Source organism: Poeciliopsis prolifica, unplaced genomic scaffold (genome assembly GCF_027474105.1).
Source record: "Poeciliopsis prolifica strain line A6 unplaced genomic scaffold, Auburn_PproV2 SCAFFOLD019, whole genome shotgun sequence".
Taxonomy (NCBI): Eukaryota; Metazoa; Chordata; class Actinopteri; order Cyprinodontiformes; family Poeciliidae; genus Poeciliopsis; species Poeciliopsis prolifica.
In genome coordinates, this window is record NW_026562394.1 from 4,277,980 (window position 1) to 4,300,650 (window position 22,671).

Sequence of the window (22,671 nt, forward strand, 5' to 3'; positions counted from 1 at the left end):
TTCAACTTATTTTTCGAAAAGGAAAGTAAGTGTCACGGAGCCAACAGCCCCAACACAGTGACAAGATGTAGCATAAACATGCAAAACAAGAAAATGGAAGTTTTTATGCCTCAAAGGTCTCGCCCATCTTTCACATATTGTCATGTGTTTTCCCCAGGTAAGATTTATACTTGTGTTGTGCTCTGCATGCCTCTTAAACATAAAGTTAACTATGTTAATGTGATTGATAAATTGTTGAAGCAAGCTTAACTTAGTCCATGTTGATGGTTGTTGATGTGATGGTTCTAAAAAATCATGTTAACTATACTTTGAGCAGAGTGGCACTATGTTTTGACTTGATACTGATATATTGTATATTGCCCCTTCTCTGTTTCATTGTTGTATTTTGGAATTTTGCACTTGTTGGGTGCTGGATAATTACGTTTTATAAAGTTTCACAAGAAATGCTGCTGCTGTTTAATTGTTGTTTTTTGATGCCACTCAAGTTTGGTCAGGATATTGTGTAAATTAGACTCAAAAAAATTATGGCAACAAAGTGACACTCAATATTATTGAATAGATTTGAAGTCCTATGACACAAATAACAACTTAGAATTTATCAATTATTTTAGCTACAAATGACTAAGAACAACAGTGTTAATGTGTTGAATTAAGCAATAATGTGCTAAAATATGAGTTGGTATCATTTATATTATTTACTTAATCCAAATAATTTTTATGCTGATCTTTAGTAAATCCAAATCAATTTCAGCCATTTAATTAATAAATATAAAATTAATTTCACCTAGATTAACAGTAAATATGAATCAATTTCCCACAGATATTTCATAAATCTAAATAATCTTTTCTCAGAAACTTAGTAAATAGAAATAATTTTTCCTTGTAAAATTGAGTTGGATTTACTAAATATTTTTTGTCAATATAACTTATCATTTGGCTTGATATTACTAAATCCAACACATTTCAGCTGTTGCTTTTATTAAGATGTGCTTGATTTTTTTAAGTTAAGTAAGTTAAAATATTCAATACTTTTTACTCATATTGTAGAACATAAAATCTACTCAATTATATTACGTGTCACTTTGTTGCCTCAATTTTTGAGTAACCATTGGTCAAATTTTTCTGAGTGTACAGGGACGCTCTCAAAGACGGAGCAACTTTCTGGAAATCTGTTTTCTCTTTCAGCTGCTGCCCAATTTCAGGAGAACCGCTGCACTGCATAAGTGGATGAAGGAATGAAAGCTGCAGGACCCTCCCAGACTCACTGAATATTTCATATCATGGTACAAAAAATTATTAAATGTTAAATATCAACATATTGTGCTGCAAAACCCACAAAGATCAAAATAACACAAAGTAAACACTGATAATGACGCAATAAATTATTTGAAAACTATTATTTCTTCACCTCACTACAGGGGAAAAATGTCTGGATCCGCCCGCTTGGAGTTGATCGTTTCAAGACTTACATCACTTTGTTGAATTTTTTTCTCCAAAATAATAATAATAAAAAAAACCCTTCATGCTCGTAACTCAAGTATAACTCAATAGGCTTGCTTTAATTGGTACGATAAAGTTCTTGCAGATTCACAGTGCTGAGGACGTTTGCACTTTCTGGCGACATTTAAAAACAGTGAAATATAACAGAGATAATAAAACTTGCTGTAATACTGCAGATACGAACACATGTTAGTTGTAGCCCCAATTTTTCAGAGATCACCTGAAGTTTTTTCCACGGTTCGCTCTCTGCTGCCTCTGGCATCTGAAATCCAAGCGTCTAAATCCATCCTGCGGCTCAATGGTCCCATCTGCTGGTCAAATTTGGAACAACATATGTGTACAGGCTAAACTTATTGTTTTCCATAAATACACAAATAAATGTGTATCTAACCTTTCAAATGAAATAGCCATGTTGTTTATCAATACAAAATCAACAATAATGTCGTAAAAAGTGACACGTAAGCATAATTACTCACCAGAAAATGCTGAGATTAGATTAGCATAAACTTTAGCTCAAGTGCTAAAGATATTATGAAGCTAATTTTTCCGATCTAAAGAGAAACAGTATGCTGCCTATGCCAGTTTATAATACAGACAATACATATTTTGAAGCGTGAAGGAGAGTGAAATATTTGCAGAAAAAAAACCCGTGTCGATACCTGCCTGGTTTGTCCCTGAAACCTGCAAGTCTCTTTTAACAAATCATCCCTGCTGCTGGTCTAATGTCTCCTCCCTTGACTTTGCTCTTTCTATTGTGCCAATATTCATAGGCATGAATACGTAGACGCCTCATAAATAACAATTTATATATTATTATTATTTACAGAAGGAGTACAAATGGCTAAAACAAACTTCGGCTCCTTTTTTTCCTTTGCAGCTCTGTGCTTCTCGCTGTCACGGTTGCTAGGCAACATATATTACGCTGAGGCGGAGGCTAGGCTGCTAGCTGAAGGCTAAACCTGTCCGAATTCATAGCCTCTCTCTTCCGGTCGTCGATATGCGCGGTCTTCGAAGGACCCGGATGCAGACCCTGAATTCGGACACAGTTTTTAACATAGATGCTACCAGTAGGATGTGGGTCATCGTTAGCATGTTGACTAACACAAAATTACTCCATTCAGTATGCTAACATCAGTGTATAAATTAAAATTATGCAAAACCCCAAGTTTAGTTTAATTGGCAAGTGATATCGATATGCTAGTGACTCTATATGCTAATGATAGCCATCCTGCTAACATTAGCCTTGTACCTAAAATAAGCATTTTACATAATTTCATATTTATTCGCAACATTTACCATACTGAATGGGTTAAGTCAATGTAAGTAAACATGCTTGTGACATCACATGTGCTACTGACATAATGCTCAGGATGGTAATATTAGTGTATATTAAAATTATCCAAAATGCTAAGGAAAGCTTAATGCTGTCGGTAACTTGTGGCACCAACATGTTAATTTACAGTGACTTAATCTATTCAGTATAATAAACATAGCTAGTATGTAAGAAATTATGTAAAATGCCTTTTATTTTAGATACAAGGCCAATGTTAGCATGAGGTCATGGGGTTACCACCCATCCCCTTAAATATGGAATTGTATTCGGCTGTTAAATGTTTCGTGAACCGATACGATTCGTTCAATACTTCTATAAATGTCCGACATTATTGTTTCACTAAGTGAAACAATAATGACCAAAATAAAACACAGAAAATATTAAGGTCAGCTAAGTTGTAGTGGCAGAACGGTAGACCTTAATATGTCTATGGCAAGAGTGAGCACTACATCTGCAGACAAACAAGAGAAGATTGGGTTTATTCATAGTGTTTTGAATATTAATAATATCATTAAATACCCTGCAAATGAGGCAACAGGCAGAGGTAGCAAGAGTAACACTACTCAACATATTTTTACCCAAATAAAACTAAACCTTTCCAGGAAATGACTTAGGTAAGAGTAAACCCAAAATATTTGGTAAAAAGGCTAGTCAGGTACTAACTGCTAATCTTATTTAATATTTTAAAATGATGTCATAAACAGATAAAACAAAATTATCTCTAAAGTTTGATATATTAAAGGCTAAAATATTTTTTAGGACAAATGAAAACAAAATAATACATTCTGACATAATGTACCTTTTCTTGAGTTATTTTTACAATATTAATCTATTTCTACAATATTAATCTTTACATAAAATTAATTCTTAAAGTAGGCAATGTATATATTAAAAGAAGAATGCTCTTCCACTGACATTGTATAGTTTCTGTTGAATCTTATTTATCTCCAAATGGCACAACAGGCTCAACAGATAGAAATAACATTAAAACACTAACGCCGACGCACCTTTAGAGAACAAAGTTTCGTCTAGCCTACGTGTTGGTACAATGACAATAAAGTTCCGCTTGACTTGAAAATATTTTATAGAAATGGCAAAACGTTTCCCAAACTGATGGGCTGTAATATTTGCTTCTGCAGAATTAATGGATTTTTTCCTTTTTTGGCATTATGTTATGATAAAACACATTTAAAAGAAAAACGTCAAAAGCAAGTCCTTTTTATCCTGACTGGTGTCAACAAGTCTCGAATCTAACAGTCTTAGTAAAGTTCTAAAACGGTTTTAAATTTTTTTTTTGTCCTTTGCTGCCACCCTTTGGTACTTTTACTTTACTGCAGCACTCTTGATTTTAGAATAAAATATGGTTCATATGTGTGAAATCTGGCTAAACGTATTCTCTTCTCTGATTATTATTCCAGATTTTGAGACATTCTGGTCTTTGGCTTTATGGATTTCCTAGAGAACAAATATTTAATTCTTGCACACCTCTCATAAAATATAAACTTGTGTCGCCTCTTTCTGATGGTCATGCACTTTCCTATCAGAAGTAGTAAGAACCCGTTGTAGACTTCTTTTAGAATTTTTCCTTTTACTCTTACAGTGAAGTTATTTGGATAGCCAGAGTTTGAATATTTTCAACTTGTGGACTACTTTCTGTACAGTTGGTTAATTACAAATTTTTCTAACACATTTAAACACCTTGCCAGACTCATAAGTAGTTACCGTAGAATGCCTGCCAGCGATGTTGTAATTGTGTACTCCTAATCTGACACCCCCTTTGAATATTTTTAGCAATTTTAATTAAGAATAAATGTGACCTTATTTAAAGCGACTGAAATCCCTTGTTTTGTGCAGAGGTAAAAGTTGCTTTTCTACTTTTTCTTCTTTTCTTCAATATAACTTTTCTTCTTATCTTCAATATAACTACCAGTTATTTAAATTCTTTGAAAGTTTTGGTAATGTTCTAATTTATACTGTCCACATGTCCACTTTATGTTAGAAAAAATAATAGGTGGGAGGCTGTCGTAAAATTTCACTCTATGCATAACTATAGGTCCAATTTAAGTTGTAGAGATGTGTATTGTTCATTCAGAAATGAATCATTAAAATATATCAAACAAATTAAGGGATGGAGAAATTTAGTGTTAAGGTTCTCTCTCTGTTGCATGAGTTTACTCTTTACCTAAGTTTTTTGCATGCTAAAAACATCAACAGTTTAATTTACTTCTGTGGCCTGGAAGCAGTGTATCCCTAAATATACAACAAAACAACAGAGATTATATTAAAAACTTTATTAATTTCAAACAGAGCTGATATGCATATAAGAGATGTTGGAAACAGTGACTTTATCTAAGTGCAGGCTGGAGCGTTACAGCTGTATATTTAAATGCAGAGAGCAGTAGGGAGAGAAGCAACAGAGTCCACAGGCTTCTCAGTTTCTGTTCCAGTTCAGGGGGTTCTGGATCCCGCCTGCATGTCATAACCGCAGCGCACATACCTAAGGTAACTACTGCTGTATCGAAGCTGTCACAGTAAATCAGAGGTCCTGCTGTCATTTGCATAGAGTTGCATACACTATCACATTTGTTTTGACAAGATGGTTGATATTGTTTTCAGAATGTAATTTAAAAAATTGATATTTAAAAAAAAACAATTCACTGTAAAAGTTCCTTAAAGTTAGCAGAGAAACTTCACCCACTTTAAATTAATTATTATTATTTGGCTAAATCTTTATAAATGTTTCCAAAGTCAGAGAACAACACAGGCACAGTAAAAACTGGACTTTTTAAATGTATCGATTTCTCCTACTGATGGGTGGAGTGTCTCTGCAGAACAAATCACTCTCTATCTAACTTTTCTTTTGTACAAATTGTTTTTACTTTTTTACTAGGAACTGAACAAATTTATAAACTAGTGAACTAGAACTAAATAACAAAAGTCAGTCAGCTTTAAAAAAAGAGAGATAGAGAGAGAAGATAAATAAATAAATAAATCATGTATGGTTTGGTTGCCAGCGATGACGGCATCCAGTGGCGGTTTAGTTTTGGGCCACATGGGCAGTAACCCAGGGCGGCATTAGAACATGAGGTGCAGGAGGATCATAACAAATTGTGATATGACTTTTTTTTTTATCTGTCAGTTGCACCTTGTACATTTTTTCTATTGTTTTTGAAATGCATGTACCCAATAGAGAACAGGTTACTTGCTTTTTGCACTGCCTTTTCCCCCCAAACCATAACTTCTGATTATTTCCTGCATTTTGGATGGTTTTCAGGAGTTATGGTCGTACAAGATGTCAATCAAACTGTCCCAATGCAAGACAGCCTCTCTCCACTTATTCCACGGTTAGCTGGAGTTCTTCGTTTTAGCTACGCCAAGCGAACAATTTGAAGACATTTTCTCTTCACAAACTTGCAATGTATTGTGTACCATGGAAGCAGAAAATATAATATTGCACCTGTTGCTAGTCAACAAACAGTTGACTAGCGGGAGTGGTTGCTTGCCCAGGGCCCCATACATGCAAGATCCGCCACTGATGGTCTCACATTTTTGTGCTGTTTGTTTTTGCTTTTTTGCGTTGCACTTGCATGAACAATGTGAAAGATGAATCCAATCTGGATTACACATACACAAAAATATACATCTTCTTAAAGAGCCCAGAGTACCCCATTAAAATATTGCTTCAAGCTATTATTTAAAGATTGAGGCACGTTAATTATTTTTATTTTTTTTTACAAAGCAATGAGGAAACCATCAGAAAATTACATTTCATTTTACAGTACTGTCTTATTTAGTTTACATGCACCTGTCTTCCAATTTCTTGATTAAGTATAAGTATTTTTAAGCCATTGTTCTCTTACAGCTACTTAAAATTGTACTTTGCAAGGTTTTGATCTCCCCATAAAGCAAAACTCTGTTGGAAACTTTTCTGTCTCACAAAAGCTGCGACAATGAAACCATCATCTTCCTTTTTTTCTTGTGCAATAAACTTGAACTGTGAGCCCTCCACTCAGCCTACCGTCTGACATTTGCAACATCAACAAACTCAATAACATTTAGTTTAAGGATGCTTTCTGTCTTTGTTCTAAATTAGAAATTAATTTTAATAAAATCAGTACTTGTGTTTAAAAAACCTCAAACATTATCCCTCCCAATATTACACGCATAAAAACTGCTGGGTTATTTTTCTTAAACAGAATTCGAGTTATTTTATCCAAAAGTTTGGTCAAAAAATTTTACTCAGGCAGGAAGACCAAAGAAGAAACTAGGAACTCTGCCATTCTCAATAGATATTTTAGAATAATCTGATTAAAGTTCACTGAACTTCTTACACAAGATTAAATAGAAATTTGTAAAATGAAAAAAAAGATAATTTAGAAAAATGTCTGTATCTGTGGTGTAGATCATTGTCTTTATTTCACAGTAGAGAACACATTCATTCAATAATAGCCTTTTATCTGCTAAGTATTAACATCCACACTTTTACCAAACAATTAGTCACAAAGTCTCTATAGACAAGATTTCTTCAACCAATTTTTAGGTAGTGTTGAATAAAGGAGAAGGGTTGAGGGCTTCACACTAAAAACAGGCAAAACTTATAAGTTAATTCAAATTCAAAACCACATTTTTATTGTTTTTCTCCTTTTTTTCCCCCAACAGTGCCAATTTCCTTTCCTACTATGCCAAATGCATCATAAATTGGGTGATGAAATTATAACATTTTGGATGATCAAGAGCTAATTCCTTCACTGAGGACCTATTAGCAATGTTTTTGGTTGGAAAATTCAGGCCCAAGACAAAAAACCCTTTTTTGCTCAGTGGCTGGATCAGTCCATATTCAACCCAGGACAGACAGCATAACCTGTACTGAATTGGCTTTAACCCAGCAGATTTTACAGTGTAAGGAAGTGGTCTGTTTTCTCTCGCATCTACAGCAACTACTGCTTAGCCCAGACAGGGTTAGCTTAATGGCATTAGCATAGCATGAAATTGGTTTGCAATTCATTTCAGTCCTGACACTACCAGTGTTAGTATTCTTAAAGTATATTTATATCTCTTTATATGTTATATTTAAGCATTAGATCTAAAATCTGGCCCATGTTGCACATGCTCTGGGTATTTATTTGAAAAGCAGCATCCTCTGAATGGTATTCATTTATCTAGATATTGCGAGATTGTCTATCATTTTGATGTAAAAGCTTGTTGTCTTGTAACAGTTAGGGGTTTAAAAACTGTTTTTGCAATATTTAGCTATCCTACTGAATACTAAAGCTTTTCTGCTTTAACAGGCACATGTGTTGTTTTCAAGCAAGGAGGAGATATGGCATGAAAAAACTAGGCTGAATTCTACAATACTATGATATTTGCATTAAAACTAGTTAAAGCCCTCTTTCCTTCTCTAAAGCTAAACATATGACAAATTTATGTAGAAAAATACTGAATATAAACAGAATTATCTGTTTACACATTATTAATATGTGAGATTTGGTGTTTATTTCAAGGGGCTTCATTCCAGCTGTAATTGTATTAAATTTTCTCAGCCTAAAGCAATTAAATTAAGGTTTGTGTTTTGACTTTGGATGAAGAACAGTCAAATATATTTTTTTATGCCTAAAATGGCAGTGGATGTTCGGTGGAAACAAACAGCGAGTAACTATGCTGGATGCTATACAACTTGATTTTCTTTTTACTTGTGTAGCTACACATTTTCATAACTTGCACCACCTTTTAATGACAAAATAAAAATATAATTTGTTTGGTTGTTATTTGAATCATTTAAAGGAAAAAAAAGAGGGGGAAATTTATTGTGTAAAACATGATTTCAGAATAAAGAGCTTGTAGATGCTGGTGGGAAATTCTTACTTCAGTCAAATCTCATTACACAAGTAAGATATATTCTTCTACCTAAGGAAGAGTAAGGAGCAGTTATGTTGTATGGCAACATAATTGCCATACATTCTAAATTTGAACAATGTCTCTGTGGCAGAAGTTTGAACTGAATAGTAGCACAAAAACAGGTGTATTAATGAAGGGTGTATTCCAAAAAACTCAAAAAACTGAGTAAATAAAACCCAAATTTTGGATCGGTTTGTGTCCATGATACTTCTGTCTGATCAGAGGTATGTGCACAAAGTGCTGTGCCTAATTAAAATTCAGGATGCAAAGGGTGGTGTGCTGGGCAACCCACAGCGCTATGTAAAAAAAAAACAAACAAATGCTGCCAATAGGCTCATAAAAATACTTATGTTGTTTCCTCTTCTTCACCATGGCTGAAACTGATGTTAGAGATTCAGAAACCTCTAATAATGGCAAGGAAAAGTCACAGATTGTCTGAAAACATAGTATTCTACTCTTAAAACACTAAAAATCTTTGGAAAATAGCAATTGCAAAGTCATGATTCAGTGTCATTCCAAAGTGTTGAAGGAAATGGAAAATCTTAGAGCGGTCTTCATTTAGTGGAAAAGGGACATTAATACACCTGTGTGCTTGTCCTATGTCGTGTATTTTTCAAATTGTGAAACAGGTCTGTTAGATCTGATTTTATTTTTCCTCTACAAATTAATTTCAGGCATACTTTAGAATTACTTGATGTAATGCTTTGTTGCTTAGCTATTCATCCTAAATAAGTTAGTTTTATAACATAAGCAATGAACAACATAATTGTGCAAAATTTGTATACACAATCTTAAGTTGTATATCATTTGCACAGTTACCACTCATAGCACATTTGGTGTCATTATGTGAAAATGTATGTTTTCTCATTCAAACTTCATGACCAGAGTTATTAAATTAGACACAATGACCCATCAACACATTTGCATCTAGAAATATTAGCAAATATGATCTAAAGCTGAGTCATGTTTAAGTTTTACGTGCCCCCCGGCCTCATTTCTTTTTTGGCGTTGGTTTGGAATCAGCTTTGGATCCTGAGAGGCCGTTCTCAGTGTTGTCGATCCCTGAAGAAGAGACAAGGCACTCCTTACTGCGGCGGGGAGAAGCGGAAAAGGAGGTCGCGTTAGAGCGGCAGAAGAAATCAAACCGCCTCAAAGACAAACTTGCAGCCTTAAGAAAACAACTTCAGTATGTGTACGGCTCAAACTGAAATGCCACCGAGCAGCGGTGGCGTCATGTGATGAAACAATATGAAACATTTGCACCATCTTTAGAAAATGCCAGAAACTGAAAACTCACTTTTTCTCCTCAAGTTTGGCAAGAACAAAGAGAGTGAAGTTCTTGAGCAACATGAAGGCCATCAGGAACGCAATGGCTCCACCTACAGCCGAGGCTATAATGATGGTCAGCGTGTTGTCCACCACCCTTACTGCAGACATTGAAGGAGATAGTTTAAAACATTTGACAAGATTATTTATATCTGTGTCATCACAAAGACATACTCAGAAAAATGGAAAGAGATGATTCAACCAGAATACCTTTTTTTTATTTACATTCCTTAAAGTCTTAAATTCTTCTTGCTTACCATTTCAATTACATCTGTTACTATTCCCTGTGTACCATAAACACAACTTATTATTTTCTCCAGCCTGATTCCATTTGTCATCGATGTGGCCCACTTTACTTTATCTCCGGATAATAAATGCATGTTCTGGTTTACTTTTACCTGAGTATGCATATTACTGAAGCATCAACAGAGCCCAGGCAAGTTGCTCCATTTCTGTAAATTGGCCAATTTCAGGTTCTGTTCTTGTGATAAACTAAATGTAGGAAAGACTTAACAGTAACACCCCACAGTCTGCGATAAAAGGGCCAAGACAACCCAACATGTTGAATATGTCCGATTTTAGATCGGAGCGGTCCTGACGGTCTACGTAACACAGCACACAGGAGGTTGAGCTGGTCATAAGGAGAAAATTGGAGCAAAAAAATTGAAAATTGTGTAATTTGACAACCTCCTCAACCCCCTGGGCCACAGTAAAATCGCCAAGCTTTGACCACTCTGTGGTAAAAGTTGGGGACCACTGATTTGGAGAACAGAAAACATGTGGAAGAAGAAGCTACTCTGGTACAATTATGGCTTGTGTTTGGATATTTTAACTGTAGACTGTGTATTTTCTTATAGCCTCTGCATGTCATCGTTAATTAGCAGGTAAAATATAGCAGAGTGTCTGCTATACATCAGCAGTATGGTGCAACCTGGAGCCTTGCTCCAACTACAGGAATGTAAAGGTCAAGTTGAGGGCAAGGAAGGATGATAGGGGAGAGTGGATATTTTAACTTTAGAAAGAATCATAGAAAATATGAATCGTATGACAAAACATTTGAAGAGTTAGCCATCCTGCAAAGAAGAGAGCCTCAGTGCATGAGAGGAAGGCATATTTAGGTTACAAAATAAATGTTTTTCTTTTCAAAGTAAAATTTCTATGAAACACATTGAAGTCTGACGCTGTCACAAAATGTAAAAACAAAACATTGAGCAAGTCTGAAACTTTTCTAAATCACTATATACCAGCAAGAAATGTTGATGCAAGAATGTCTTACATTCGTTCACAACAATAAGGTGGAAAACTGCGCTGTGGTTCTTGTTCTTCTCTTTGGGATTGCGCCCAAAGCACGTGTACAGGCCTCCGTCCTCGAAGGTGATGTTCCATATCAAGATGGAGACGTTGTTTTTGTGGTTCTTTCCGATAAACTCCACTCTGTCTTTGAATATTTTCACATCAGGATCCGAGTCCTCTGTCGGTATCACAGCGTCACACACCTGATGGAATCAGCAAGCCGTCAGTCGAGCAAAAAGACCTCAACCGTCGAGTTAGCAGATGCTGAATGGAAATCAGAAGGACTTTACCTTTTGCATTGTGCCATTATCGTTGTATTGCCAGTTAAAATACAGGTCTTTGATGCCGATGCAGCTGGCATATGTGCAAGGCAACATGACTGTGCTGCCGTTCACTGCTTCCAGGAAGGGAACTTTTCCCACTGACATCTCCAGGCCCTGAGCAGACCAAACACCTGGGACAGCAAAGAGATGTTGGTGAGATGAGATGACATGATGAAACATGTGAGGCGTTTGGTCTTCAGCAGCAACTCTGTCTGTAACCTTCAGAAATAAAAACAGGCTGACTTTTGTTCGTGCCCACCCATTTTTTTTTTTTTTTTTCAAACTGAATCATTTTTCTGGATGTATTTGTTTAAATTTATTTTAAAGTCAATGAAACATTTTGATGTAAATAATCTAGAAGTTTGACCCACATTGTCACCATATTTCTTTTGCTCATATAAAGAGACAAAAGTATAAGCTTGTGTGTGAGGACTGCAGCAACACTTAAGGAATTAAAATAGCAAATTTAAAGACAGAATAAAGCATTGTGACCTTGTCAGTTAATAAACCTGGGTTCTCAGCACATAAAAACAATATGCAGCATTCTTTTTAACCAAAGAATCTAAATGTAAAACTTGTTTTTTGTTCTTTGTTTTGCTACGAACAACAAATTGTAGCAATTTCATATTTCACTAAGCCTACGCATGAAATAAGTCAATATTGGCTAAATAGCGCTCGCTGTAGGCTCATCAAGGCGTTTCAAGTGTTATTGGGATTTCTTTTTGCTGAAAATATTGATTCCCACTGCAGCTAGTTGCTATAAGACAAATCTAAAAAAAATCACAGGAGGTACTGAGCAAACCCATAAAACTGAAAAGTTGCATTGTTACACTTGTGCCAATATTTATAACTGTCATAACGCCTTTAAGTGTGTCCTTTTAGTCAATGCTTGGGCATGCTTTTGATTAAGCTTGTTTATCTTCTGACAAAATGCTGAAAAGAAGTTATTTTTTAATCAAATGCAAAGTCTGTGTCTGATATTAATGTTAGGATTCATTCAGATTTTATTCTCAAACTACTTTCATCACAATTCATGTCTGTGAAAGACGCTCTAGTGACGAAACCTTTGATTTACAGAACTGTCTATAGGATTCTGCTACTTTAACATCTCCTATTCACATTTATGATCTTGAAGCCTCAGTAACAGGACACCAGCATGTCCTTGCTGTGACATTACTGTCAATAAAGGATTCAGTCTGCTTGTGCTTGAAAGGTGTAACTCTACACTAGACATCATCAGGGTCAGGCAGCTCCAGGAAGTAGCAGTGATTTTATGCTGCCTTCATAAAAGTACAGAAAATAATAATAAGGAAACAGAAAACAGAAGAAAAGTGATGTAAAGAGCAAGTTGTTTTTATTTTTTTCATAATAACATAAGTTCCACTTTAACATTTAGTTCCCAGCTTTGAGTACGCAGCAGTGGGATCACAGACTGAACGTCTGAACCGAGGAGCAGCCATAACATCCTCTGCACTGTTTCCAACAATCCTGAGATTCTGCTCTGTGTTTCGTGTTCCCGGGTTACACAAACAGCACGGTCAAGGTCAGCGCCAGGCAAACACCACTGCAGCATGTAGGGAAAGTACAGCTAAGGCAGCCAAACGACGTGGCTGGGAAGAACATCCTGTTATCGGTTATTTTATTTAAATACACCTGTGAAATCTTCTGTTTTTTTCAGTTATTTGTGTTTTTTTCAGTTATTTGTGAAACACATCAGTTTTAGTATTGCTCTCCACCATAAGCTGCAAAGTTTATAGTACTGCTAATATTTAGGAAGGTAGCAAAAAAATCAGCAACATACTTCCTCTCTTTTTGTGGGTCAGACTGCTCTTGTGCCTAAAGTCATAGTTAGAACAAAAAAAGAAAGAAAACTGAATGAATAGAAGCAAGGTTATGCTGTAGGAAGACATTTTTGCTGCTGCAGTGACAGTCTCTACTCCTCCATCAGCCTCGCTGCACCTCTTGGACTCTGAATTAAAGAGGCCTTTTAAAATCAGCAGACTGCTGAGCTAGCATGCGCTCATAGTGCGGAAAATCATTTCATCTTTCACATAGACACACTGGCTGTTCTGAAATACAAACTAACAAAGTTGTAAGGATGCTGCGATGTTTCGAGTTTTGGTCATTTGGTTCTAGTTTCATTATTATTCTCTGTTCCTCATCCTCTACATTTGATTAGATCTGTTTTCTCCGAGTTCAGTTCATCCTCACATTATTCAAATCTTTTTCCTGCTGAGGATCCTTGCTAGTTCCTCCTGTTAAATCTTGTCTTGTGTTCTGCTTGCTTGCTTTTTGTTCCTGGTTCCTGTTTTTGTTCTGCTCTGGCTCCCTGTGCTTTTTGTAAGTTTTCAGTTTTATCATTGAAACATTCAATCCATGGTTCCAGCTCCTGTCTGCATTTTGGTCCATCCACAAACTCACAATTCATGACAGAAGAGGTGATAGCCATAAAAAAAAAACCTTGCCAAATGAGGCTCCTGCCACACTGTTGAGGCATGCTAAATGAAAGAGACTAATTTTATTTTCTGCTTTATCATTAATCTGTAATGTTGTTTTGAACCATTTTGGTCAGCTGAGATTGTAAATGTGTTACATAAATAAACTTTGACTTCATCTTTGGCTGACAATAAAACTCACAGCTTGATTTGCTTCCTGATTATTTCAGCTGGTAATCCTCAGGCAGAAAGCTGGTTCTTTAAAGTCAATGCTTTCTCCTATAAATGATTAAATCTCATTTACTCACACAACTTGGCTCACTGAGTTTTTCTTTTTTCTTTTTTTCATGTTTCCAGATGTCATAAATTTTTTTCTTCTTTGTCTTTTTACCAATACATGCAAAAAAAAAAGAAAAAAAGTGCTGCCCCAGTTTCTGGCCTACATGACGAATATACTCCTTCTTAAAAATCCACTGGTAAATTAGGAGAAATTCAGGTTGCAAAAGCAAAAGTACAGCTTTTATTTCCCTTTAGATTAAAGCTCCACATTTAACAACACAGAATCCTGTGAAAACCTTCCTTCTTTTTCTGTTTTGTTACTTCTAAATGTTTTTAATAATTAAAAAAACAATAACATGAGGGAAAGATTATTCTGATACAAATAGCAGTTCTGAAATAATCTCATAATATTTCAGCTGTGAAGGGAAAAACATATTTTGATTCAACTTAACCAGCCACACAAAGTCACTAAAATAAGATAATTACCCAGCCAGAACCTATCTAACAACATGAAGTAAGTGGTAAGATATCAAAAAGCAACATGACATGACACAAACTAAAGACATACAAAGACATATAAAAAAGTTAATTGCTAATATTTACAAACACAAGGTTTCCCCCAGAAAACTTACTGAGCCTATCATCCAGCGACCCGTCGTGTTTTTGAGTTTAAAGTTGACAAGAAATTTGAAAATATCACTTGATGATTATGTATTTTTCAAAGATTGGAAGATTAGTACCTGAACACCAACTAAAATGTCCTAAAATATGCACACACAAAAAAAAGAAAGCAATACTTAGCCTGATGGGGACACAAGTAAAGCCTGGTAGCCCACCAGGCTTATAACAGGCTTATAACTGAAACATGTTCGTAAGCCTGTGGCACTTCAGTATAACAAAGTGAAACCTATGATTCACAAACATGGAACAACAACAACAATTCAAGAACTCCTTTGTCCCCCACGCCTTCAGACTGTACAACTCCTCACTGGGGGGTCGGAGGTGACACAGGACAGAGGGAAGAAGGAGTAGTTTTTCTACAAATGTGAACTCCATATTTATCAGGCCAAACCATACAGTGCAATACCATATCACTGGTCAATCTATCCACCAAATTGCTATAATTTCCTTTTGTGTTGTATTTATATTCTTTGTTTTGTATTTATATTCTTATTATATTTAGTGTGTACCTTGTATTTAATTTGTATTTTTTTGTATTCTTTTGCGTATGCTTACTGTGTGCCACATTTTTGCCTGTGAGCTGCTGGTAACTATAATTTCCTGAGGGAGTCTTCCCAAGGGATCAATAAAGTCAAGTCTAAGTCTAAGTCTATCATCAGGTCTACCTGCCTCAGTTAATGTAATTAATGTAATTTCAACAATAAGGATTAAAAAAATAGGGCAAAGATGGTGTTCGGAAAAAATTGAAGCTGACCTGACCAAAGCATCTTGAAATATTTTTATTTATTCTTAGAGTAATGAGAACAATAGGTTTCACAAAAAAACAGTTTAGCAATTTAGAGAAAATCATCCGAAATGATCATCTGGGCTCCTTTACTGCTTCCTAACGGTTCTGGAGTGACCTAATGAAAGTCTGTACTTAAATCTCATTAAAATGCTTTGACATAAAGTTAAAAAAAAAAAACAATTAAAAAAAACAGGTAATCTGTACTCTAAAACCTCTATAGTGTTTGAATATTTAAAAAATTTTAAAGAAAATTTGGCCAAAAAACCCATTATCATTTACCACAAACACTTGTCATCCTTGGTTACAAAAATCATCAATTTGAAGTGGAGTAATTACTTTTTTATATAGGATCAGATAGGTTTCCTGTATCCACTAGGTTTATATTTATATAGAACACAATGAGTATCTAAATAAATATCTATCTTTGTTGTGCTACTTATCCACCTGCATATGTTAAATTCTGGTGCACAGTTTTTGTTGTTGTTGTTGCAGGTGGCCTGTAAAATATAACTCCTGTTTGTTGTTAAATAATAAAGTAACAAAAAGTCCCTTACTCATCTTTGATTAAATTTACTGAACTGCAAAAACAGACAACATAATTAAAGGCTGTTTCATTGGTAATTCATGTGTGCTGCAGAGACTTGATTTCCAAGATAACGTGTGCAAAGGTAGGTCAGGTAAATTTCCTGTTTGCATTTTTTTAAATGACCTGATTAAATATTTATATATTCATCCCCAGACTATAATGCAGCTGTAAGGCCGACATGTATATGAACGTATCTGACCTATATGCAAAATTCCCTGCCACAAAATGACAGCAACATCCTCTGCTGCAAAAATCAGAACAAACTGAGGGAGCAGGCCAGAAGTGCATGATGCAGCCTTCCTATAGCAGCAGGATCACCTTACTTCATTGAGATTGCCTTCTTGCCATAGAGTCTAAACTAAACCAGTAGGAATTTAATTTAATCTAATATACTAGAGGCAACATTTACAGCATACATGCTGACTTCACTCGAAACAGAAGATTTTGTTTCTTGTTTGTTTTTGTAAAATGTTCGGGTTATTTCCTCTTTAGTTATTCACCCTTTGGGGATTTTTCTGTCATGGAAAAATTTGATGCAGCAGCATGCCTCGTGAAAATGCCTGTAGGTAATGTATAAAAGACCACGAGTAGCTTTACTGCCTAATTATTAAAACTATAGCATTGTGTCTATATATAATATGTATATGTATATATAACATAGAAAAAGAAGTCAAGAGATTAAAGACTGACTTTACCAAGCAGCAAAGTAAAGGCTGCATATGGAGAGCCCAGCTTGGAGCGTTCGACCCCAGTCCACCGGACTTCCATGGCAGCTGGCCCCAGCTCACTTTGATACTGTTTTCCAGATGTGTAGGATAAAATTTGGAGACTGGAATCCCCCCCAAAAAAGTGCTGCTATAGTCTTGAAGTCTCTTGGAAACCTTCAAATGCACTCATGTGGAAAACGCTGCTGCAGTTTAGACAGAAAGCAGCAGAGAAAGAAAGAAATAGGTGAGGAGATGTGGAAGAAATAAAAAAAATTTGTCAGGGCACTGTCAAAACTTTTTCTGCATCACAAAAAAAGCAAAACACCGATCAATGAATTAAAAGCAATTAAAAAAAAAAAAAAAAACTAAAAGAACATACAGTACAGTTTGTTTGTTTTTTTTGCCTACCTGCTCCTGTGGCCCGGCGGCTGGCTTCACAGCTGAGTCAGTGTGGGACGGGACGGAAGCAGAGCGGCAAACTCTCACTGCGCAGAGTCAGGGTTCACACAAGGAGAATCTGCCAGCCAGCACTTTCACTGCAGAGACTGCCACATTGCAGCGCCAGCCAGGAGGAGAGACAACCAGCTGGGAGACGGAGAGGGAGACGAGCAGGGAGGCAAACAGCAACGCGGACACACAGAGGGAACACAGTGTTTCAGCCCCACTCAGCAGAACCCAGCAAGCTGAATTCTTCCCAGGATCGTCCCTCCAGATGTTTCACAACTTGTCTTTCTATTCTTTTTTTTTTTTTTTTTTTGCTTGTCATCTCTTGTTGGCTGCCTGCCAGACCTCCTCACTTCTTTTTCCCCCCACTTGGTCACCTGCCTCCACATCCGTCTCATAGTTCATTCCTCCCTCCCCATACTGCTCCCACCCACTGCCTCCAAACCCTCCTCCCCATTGTTAGGTTTGGGGTGTGTGTGTGTTTGCGTGTGTCTGCAGACTCAGGCACCCTTGGCTGAGTGTTCTGAAGATCAGAGGAAAGTTCTGCAGTGCTGGCTGAGGAGGAGGGCGTGTGGTTCTGCTTCAGGGCCTGGGCTGGGACGCACCGCCATTCATAAATATGGCGGCTTTCATTCTTATTTTAGCTGGAGAGAATTACAGCAAAAGAGTAAAAACAGTAGATACTTAGTTTTCCCTTTGCATGATACAGACTTTCTTTTGAGAACATTTTTGTCTGCAGCTTGTTACATTTTATGAATGATAAAAAGTATTTGTTGAGTCATTGGTATCAGTTAATTATGCAGCTCCTCTTCTACTTTGTTTAATCCACCATTCTTTCACTTAACATCTGAATATTGGTAGAATACAGATTTACTGATCAATTCAAAGATAGGATTCTGTGAAAATAAACATTGAGAAACGTTTCAGTTGGAAATATGGACATGATTTTGGCTTTTCTTTTTTTAGTCGAGGGATGACCTTTACTGAAAAAAGTTATGGATCTGTTTGCAACTTAGTTTAAACCTACTTCACATTTGTAGAAGACAAAATTGTCAGTGCTTTGCAAAAGCTCCAATATTTTTTTTTCTTTGCAATTTTTGGTTGACTTTTTTTTGTGTTCAGCATAAATTTAAATCTTAAAAGGATTGTATACAAAATCCTTTGACAAGGCTATCCACATAATCTCAAAGAAAAGAAACATGAGGAGCAGATTATGACATTTTTCATTCCACAGCTTGGACAAAAGTCATGATTTCTCCTGGATTTTGGGTTTCGCTGCCAGTCTGAGTCTCTTCTCTAACAACCCACAGTAAACTTTTCCAGGAAGGCTGAGGAATGTGACACCCATACATAGCTTGAGATGATCCCCATTTCCAGTTTCTGAGTCACTGAATTTCCAGTTTCTGAGTCAAGGAATCAAACAAAAGTCTCTCTAAAATGGAATCATAAATCTCCTGTGTTGTCATTTCCAAAAATTTACAACATTCTTTGGTAACGTGGGAATTAAAGCTGCAGTAGGCAACTTTTTCAAAATATGTTTTTTCACATACTTGTATGGTATGCGACAGATAATCAATAACAAGATCAATCTCCTCCACCTTTTCCCTGAACTACTATTGCCATTTGAAAAAAGAACAGATTCTGACAAAAAAACAACCAATCGGGGCCAGGAGGAGGGTCTTAGAGCTGACAATCATCCTCATGTTTTTGCTGTCTAGCATGATAATGGTGGAAAAACAGCTTACATTACAGGAAAATTGTTTATCTGATTGTTTCCCACTGCTGCTATATTTTAATGCTGATTAGCTTGAGTGCTCACAACAAGCTCTGCTAGCTACAACGCCATAGAGAGCAAAAGAGGATGAGCTGCACCACTTGGCTCTGATTGATCGTTTCAAGTTAGCACTGGGAGAAGGCAGAGGTTCTCAAATTTAAAAACACACATCTATGTCTCATATCATACAAGCACAACATAGTAATAGTTTCAATAAATATATACAAAAACTATTTTTTATAAATGTTAAACATTGCAGCTTTAAATCCCCAAACAGCTACTGTTCCTCCAGAGCGAAAGAAACCGGTTGAGGGGGTTGGTGGATGCCAAATAGGAAGAAACTGTATTGAAAATGTATTGAAGTGATTATCTTATTGTTCTCTTTCTCACCTGGAAACAAGCATGAAAGATAGAGCAAGACCTGGCTTGCCTGTAAGACCAGTGGATGATTTTTGCTTTCAGTTTGATGAAAGGGTGCTTATTATGCATCTTTATACTCAAAGATGAGGAAAAGAAGAACCAATTTGTAGCATTTGTTTTAATTATTTCAAATTAAATTATGTAATGAAGAAGGCAGTCAGCTTGGGTAATTGTCAGATGCTCAGTGATTTTTATTCAGAGTAAATCTGAGTTACTATTTTGAACAGATTTATTGCTTCCAATAAATTAGAAAACATAATTTGGGAATAAGAATCATATGAGCCAATGATCCAGACTACTTTACTTTTTTCAGAAAGCCACAATAAAGAAACAACTTGAGGTAGGTTGTTGTGCAAGGTAAAAAGAGGCAGGGAGTAGTGCAGTTTATTAGATGTTAAGTTAACATTGAGTCAGAGACAGTTTGGCCAGGATGCAGGCTCACCACTCTGCTCTGCTGGCCCCTCCACTGGAGTATCAATGCAGCAGCAGTGGGAACTCTTCCAAAACTGCAATAAGAAAAAAAAAAAGAAGCTTTTGCTGCAGAAAGACAGAGTGCTGCAGCAGAGCTGACCAAACAGCTGCAGCATCTTGGTGGGTATGTCTGTTTGCACACACACACATACATGTAGACGAGCTATATTGTGTACAGATGCTGTGTTCATGTGTTCCTCATCATAATTCAGTGGTGCCAAGAAGATGCATCCTCAGCTTTAAAAAGAACATAGGCACCTCTGGGACTACTGCAGCAAGATGTGTGCTGCCCGCAGCAGGAGACAAGGACACACATCTCAGGTGTTATTGTGCAGTAATGACGTCAAGTGAAAACAAGATTTTAAAACCTTAGCTGTTTGAAGGGAATCTTTAAGGACTATTTTAAAATGGTTATTTTTTTATCCCTTTTGAACTGATTACTTCAGGTCATGTTTGTACATGAGAAATAAAAAGGTAAAAATTTATTACTTTTTTTTTTACATGCTTTCATTTACCCCCAATATATCGACTCCAAGTTCGGTTCAAATAATAATTACAAAGTACTTTCAGCTTTTTGACGAGTTTGTGCAGCCTATGGAACTACAATAGTGCCTTAGAAAAATAAAAAACTAGTAACTAGGCAGATATGAAAAACGAAACAATTAGAAATACAAGAAAAATATCTTTTTCCACCACCAAATTTTTTTTTTATATTTTATTGGAAATTGCTTTTTAAAATTATTTTTACAGCCCTCTGGTGATTCCATAATGTATCCTGCAAGATGAGGTCATCCAGGACTGACCCCTCCATATTCTGACCGACCGTTCACAAAATTATTAGTTGTCTTTGAGAGGGAGGACAAAAACTATGCACTGTTTTATACAGAAAAGTGAAAAAAATAAAACAATTTTTTTTAAATGATCACACACCAATTGATATGAACAAGAAATGTGGTGTTTCAGATTACAGCAACAGCTTAAATGGAGTCTCTGCTGCCATAGAAAAGTTTGTTGTTGTGGTAATATAATGTATGACACAGATAGATGGCTGGTCACACGGCTCCACCCAACAGGGAGTGTCACCAAACGACTGGAAAAACTGACTCTACTGCTCAAAAGGGTGTTTCTTTAATCCAATGCTACTAGAATACACAAATGACATTTCAGGACGAAAAACAAACAACAAAAATTTTCACCTTATCAATACTTACAAAAATATACAATATAACATTCCCTTATGCAACATCACAAATAACCACAACATGTCATTCACCTGTAAAGCTAATTCAATGTAACTTTATTCAGAACTTATTTAATTTTTTTTGTTTGTTTTTTTTTACATCATCATACAAAAAACAAAACATTTACATCACTCATCTAAGAATGAGAATCTAAGAGTATTAAATGTTAGGTGTTGGAGCAGCAGAAGTAGAGCAACACTGTTAAGGATTTGCTAGTATGGAGTCGAACTAAAAAGGCGATGTCCTTAAAAAAATGTATAATAAAACCTAATTCATGCGACAATACAATTTGTGTCCCTGCAAAATTCTGATACAGGACAAATTTAACCCAACTAGTCAGATTACCACAAACAATTGTATGACACTGTTCGTATAGAATAGAGAACAAACACAACACATATCAAACAAGATCATTAATAAAAGAAAAAAACAAAATTTTCAACATTGTTTTTTTTTTTAAACGTCAGAATATTGTACTGTATATTTGAAAAAAAGGATGAGAATTCTGTTCATCATAAAGAAGTCTGCAATGAAAATGCACCAAAGTTTTGCGTTGTCTGAAAGTATTTAAAATATTTTTCAAACTCAGTAGTCTGTAATTGTGACCTGGGGTGTCAACTTAAGAAGACAGCCAGCATTTTTTAAAACAACAAAAAGATTATGGATTTGAGAACCTAGTTCAGCAATTAGCATAGTCAGCATTACTAACAGTAAACAGTCATTGTGTTTAAAATGATGATCCTTAGCAAACCACAAACAACTTTTCCTCTTAAAAACCTGCCATCGTTCAGCTCTCGACTATTTTCAAACTGAAAATAGTCGAGATTGAGTCTTCTTCCTTCATTAACAACGCCCACACTGAAAAGTGTTGCTAGCGTGACTTGGTATTGCTCGTCACTAAAAAAGATTTGATATTCCAGTTTCCAAGCAGACAGTGACAAGTCATAACCTGTCAAGCTGCCGTGTTTGTTTGGTCATTGATGCTTGGTTCAAAAAACGTTGGAGGAGGATGTAGTTTAAAAGTAAAATTCACAGAGGCTTTATTGCATCCCATATTTCTGCTTGAGGCTGATGGCACCAGCTGCTGGCTCCCCAAAACTAAATGTTTCCACATGGAGAAAACAAAAAAAATATTTAAGAAGACAGTATCTCTGATTACATTGTACGCTTTTTCAA

The 22,671-nt window shown here is 35.9% G+C and overlaps 1 protein-coding gene across 2 annotated transcripts; it reads right to left on the bottom strand.

Annotated features, from left to right (window-relative positions):
* Nucleotides 1–5,144: 5,144 nt before the first annotated feature.
* Nucleotides 5,145–17,868, bottom strand: scn4bb (sodium channel, voltage-gated, type IV, beta b). Of its 2 annotated transcripts, none has more exons than XM_055043985.1 (6): nt 17,554–17,868; nt 17,134–17,345; nt 11,638–11,801; nt 11,331–11,550; nt 10,026–10,155; nt 5,145–9,816 (listed from the first exon to the last, which is right to left on the bottom strand). In XM_055043985.1, exons 2-6 carry the CDS (start codon nt 17,204–17,206, stop codon nt 9,720–9,722), a joined length of 684 nt encoding a protein of 227 aa, XP_054899960.1. In that variant the 5' UTR covers nt 17,207–17,345; nt 17,554–17,868; the 3' UTR covers nt 5,145–9,719. The 2 variants fall into 2 exon arrangements, with proteins under 2 accessions (XP_054899960.1, XP_054899959.1); XM_055043984.1 differs by having other exon boundaries at nt 17,134–17,348.
* Nucleotides 17,869–22,671: the final 4,803 nt, after the last annotated feature.